This window comes from Alligator sinensis, unplaced genomic scaffold (genome assembly GCF_000455745.1).
Source record: "Alligator sinensis unplaced genomic scaffold, ASM45574v1 scaffold139_1, whole genome shotgun sequence".
Classification (NCBI taxonomy): domain Eukaryota; kingdom Metazoa; phylum Chordata; order Crocodylia; family Alligatoridae; genus Alligator; species Alligator sinensis.
The window spans coordinates 113,036-116,642 of NW_005843273.1; the positions used below are offsets into that span (position 1 = coordinate 113,036).

A 3,607-nucleotide genomic window follows, 5' to 3' on the forward strand; every position below is an offset into this window, starting at 1 on the left:
GGGACCCCCAGCGTCCTCAGCAGCAGACCCGGAGGTGGACCAGAAGCACTACCAGTCCACTTCTGGGTCCGCCGCGGAGTGCACTGGGGGGCCCCCTGCCTTGGTGACTGGTGCCTCCTGGGCCTGGGAGGGGCACCCGGGGTCCCCCCGTGGCCGATTGCCCAGCCCGGGAGGCACAGGGGGCCCCCCCAGCAGACGTGGAAGTGGACTGGAAGTACTTCCGGTCCACTTCTGGATTCACCACCAAGCACATGGGCCCTCTTGCACTCCTGTGGGGCGTTCCGTGCACCCCAATCACGAGCCATGCTGGTACCTTGAGTTATGTAGAGAAAAAATAAAAAATTAAAAAAAAAAATAAAACACCAACAACAAACAAACAAACAAAAAAACCTTAGAAAGCTGTTTCTATGGCCAAATTATTCGGCCGAATCAAATCAGGGACAGTGATCCGAATCAACCAATCGAATCACTGTCCCCGATTCAGGCCGAATCTGAATCAAATAGGGCCCACTTCGCACACCCCTACAATCCATCTACAACACAATGTTCTGTTGTTTTACTTTAAAAAAAATATTGTACAATTGCTCTTATAAGCAGGTATAGATTTGAAAAAAAAAAAAAAGCATCCTAATGCCAGCCTTCTGGACTGTTGCATAATTCTAACCAATACATTAAAGTTCCAATGCTCAAAATCTTTCCAACCCTGATTTGTAAATCCTATACAAAATGGTCAATTCTGGGAAAATTCCATAACAAATATTCAATGCCCATATTCAAAAGTTACAGTTAAAAACTTTGAGCCAATGAGTGAAAATGACTTGCCCTTTTACAATATAATAATTGTTTATGTTAAAGAAAATATTTTAACCATTTGGTTCATATCAGAAAGTTTGGGGTATTTTTTTTGCAAGACAAGTTATTTGATTAATTTTAACCAACATAATTTAAAAGCATGAATATATTAAAATTATCCCAACTTTTGAACCCAAGAAAGAAAATTCAGGAGTACCTTTGAAACATTAAGCAGGACTTGAATTGAGTATTTGATAACATCCATACAGGGGACACTACGGTTGCAACTTCGTATCAGTGTAAAAATGGTGAAGATTGCTCCACTCTGAGCCATGTCTTCACAACAGCGTGGAGATAACCTGGTAACAACCTCTAAAAAATAAGAGCATTTAATTAGGAAAGCCAATCAATTTATTTTCAAACATTACCATTTTCTTGATTAAACTTGGTAAATATGCTAGAACAAATATCTACTAATTTTCAGAATTTCTAAAATTAAAAATATGAACATTCCAGCAAAATAAGACAAAGTAAGCCGTGCATGATAAATTTTCATTTAACTTGATACAGATGAAAAAAACCTGTCTTTATACAGTATGTCTGTACTGCTGGGAGCATGAAAACTATGAAATCAGAAAAAATGTTAATGACTACTGTCACTAAGTAGGCCTTTAAAGTAGTTTCTTATCAGAGCATTACCTTCATTCAGAAAGAAATGGTTTCATTCAGATCTGTATTTTCTAATTCAGGGGTTAGCAATGTTTTTGACCAGAACACCAAAAACACTCCAACTTCCACCCATGCCTTGATTTGGCATGCCAGAGGCAGGGGAGCCACAAGCAGCCCGATCCTCCTTGCTGGTGGCAGCTGCATGCATGCCTCCGAGCAGACATGGGTAGAGCCAGGGTTGTACTCCCCTGGCTCCTTCCCCATGATATGCTGCCAGGTGCAGGTGGTCCCACCACCCCCACAAATCCAGAGCCCAGTGCTGCTTTTTGCAGTCTGCCTGCCACCTACTGCAGCTGCCCAGAGCACAGGCAGGATGTGGCAGGTAGCCCAGAGGCTACAGAAAGCTGCACCCAGCTCCACAGCCCTGGCAGGCTCCATGGGGGCGACGCCTGCACAAACACCTTCAGGCACATGGCTAGGACAGGACCTGGGGCAGTGCAACCCTGGCCCATCTCCTGCCATCCACCCCAAGGTGCGCATACAGCTGCCACTGTCACGGAGCTCCACACAATCGTTTGCAGCCTCTTGGCTACCTGCCACATCCAGCCCAAACTGTGGGCAGCTGCAGCAGATGGCAGGCAGGCTGCAAACAGCTGCACCAGGCTCTGCAGCCCGAGCACCAATTCTGTGGGCAGAGAGCGGGGAAGGGGCCAGGGCTGAGCTGCTCCAAGTTGCTTCCTGGCTCTGCACAGCTGCCACAACCCCGGAGCCAGTGCCAGGGCTGAGGAGCCCTGTGCCGCTGTCTGCAGCCTCCTGGCTGCAGCTGGCCTAGGCTCTGGGCATATGCTGCCGGCCACGAAGGCTGGGCTGCTTGTAGCAGGGCTTTCAGGCTCCTGGCATCCTGCTGTAAGCAGCCCAGGTTCGTGGTCTGTGACAGCTCCCCAAATTCTGGGCTGGCTGTGGCATGCCAAGGAAAGCAGGCTCACGTGTCATGCTCTGTCACGCATGCTGGGGGGGGGGGGTGCCAATCCCTATTCCAAGTCATTCTCTTTTCCGATTTGTATCAGAAGCTTAACTAATACCTCTTGGTTTCCCCTTCTTTCTGAGCAATTCAGGACTGCAGAGGCATCTCCGGAGTGCTAAGTTTTTAATTATAAAAAAGAACTACTGACCTAGATGCTTCAGTGCTGCTAGAATATAAGAAATATGTTTATATTGTAGAAGATATTCAATGGCAATTGCAGTTCTGTTACATAGTTTGTTTTCTTCTCTGCTGTTTTTATTGGCTATTTCCAAACTATGCCGTAGAGCTTTAGTTTTTGCCGTGTCATGACTCTTCCTCCAAGAATGTCCCTTCCACAATGCCTGAGAGAAAACATGGCAGGAAGCTTTCATAAATGGGTAGAATAATTAAGAATGGCAATAGCATTAAATTTCCAGTATCATCTCAAAACAAAAATTTACACAAGCATAATCTAGCATCATAATTACAGTTTTAGATTTGCAAGTATTCAATCATCCCATTTAGTATTTATTCCTCAAAACACGAGATTCTGATTTAAAAATAATAAAACTAACAGAAACAGTCTCCACACTAAACTGAAAACTTTTTGGTATTTGGTTCCCTCAAGCTAGTGTTCCTCGTAAATCCTCTAAAGTTAACCTGTACTTAAAACAAAACACACCCCTGGGTGATCATACAACAAAAACAGAAAGGCTTCTCCAGTAACTAAAATAAGAGCAGACATGAAAATCTGCTATTCTCTTACAAAAATGGATCTACCTGAAACTTCATTATTCCACTGTTCAGTTTTCTTCTGTGCTGGTAGCACAGGAATCTTCGTACAGCTCGTTGTATTATGGTTGCAGCCTCATTCCTACGATTAAGCCAGGCTCGAGCCTTTCGTTGTATTGTAACAATTTTCTGACGATCTTGCAAAAATTGTTTTTGCTGCAGTTTTGCTCGAAACCACCTCTGTAAAGAAACAGGTAAATTCTTTTTTTTTTTTAAAGTTTAAGCTTGTTCTCTATCCCTTTCCCACACACCTGTCAAGCCATCCAAGACTGACAGATAAAGAACCAAGAACTGAACACTAACTTTAAACAGAATTGGTGGGAGGAGGAAGAACTAGTGGCAGGGCCCGCC

General features: G+C 44.4%; 1 protein-coding gene across 1 annotated transcript in view; it reads right to left on the bottom strand.

The window, feature by feature from the left end:
- The window catches only part of ASPM (abnormal spindle microtubule assembly), a 62,795-nt gene that overhangs the window by 2,694 nt on the left and 56,494 nt on the right, over nucleotides 1-3,607 (bottom strand). The window contains exons 24-26 of the mRNA XM_006038182.3: nucleotides 3,245-3,436; nucleotides 2,634-2,826; nucleotides 1,010-1,164 (exon numbers count right to left, since the gene is read on the bottom strand). Of these exons, the coding sequence (XP_006038244.1) occupies nucleotides 1,010-1,164; nucleotides 2,634-2,826; nucleotides 3,245-3,436 (540 nt within the window). The remainder of the gene's footprint in view (nucleotides 1-1,009; nucleotides 1,165-2,633; nucleotides 2,827-3,244; nucleotides 3,437-3,607) is intronic.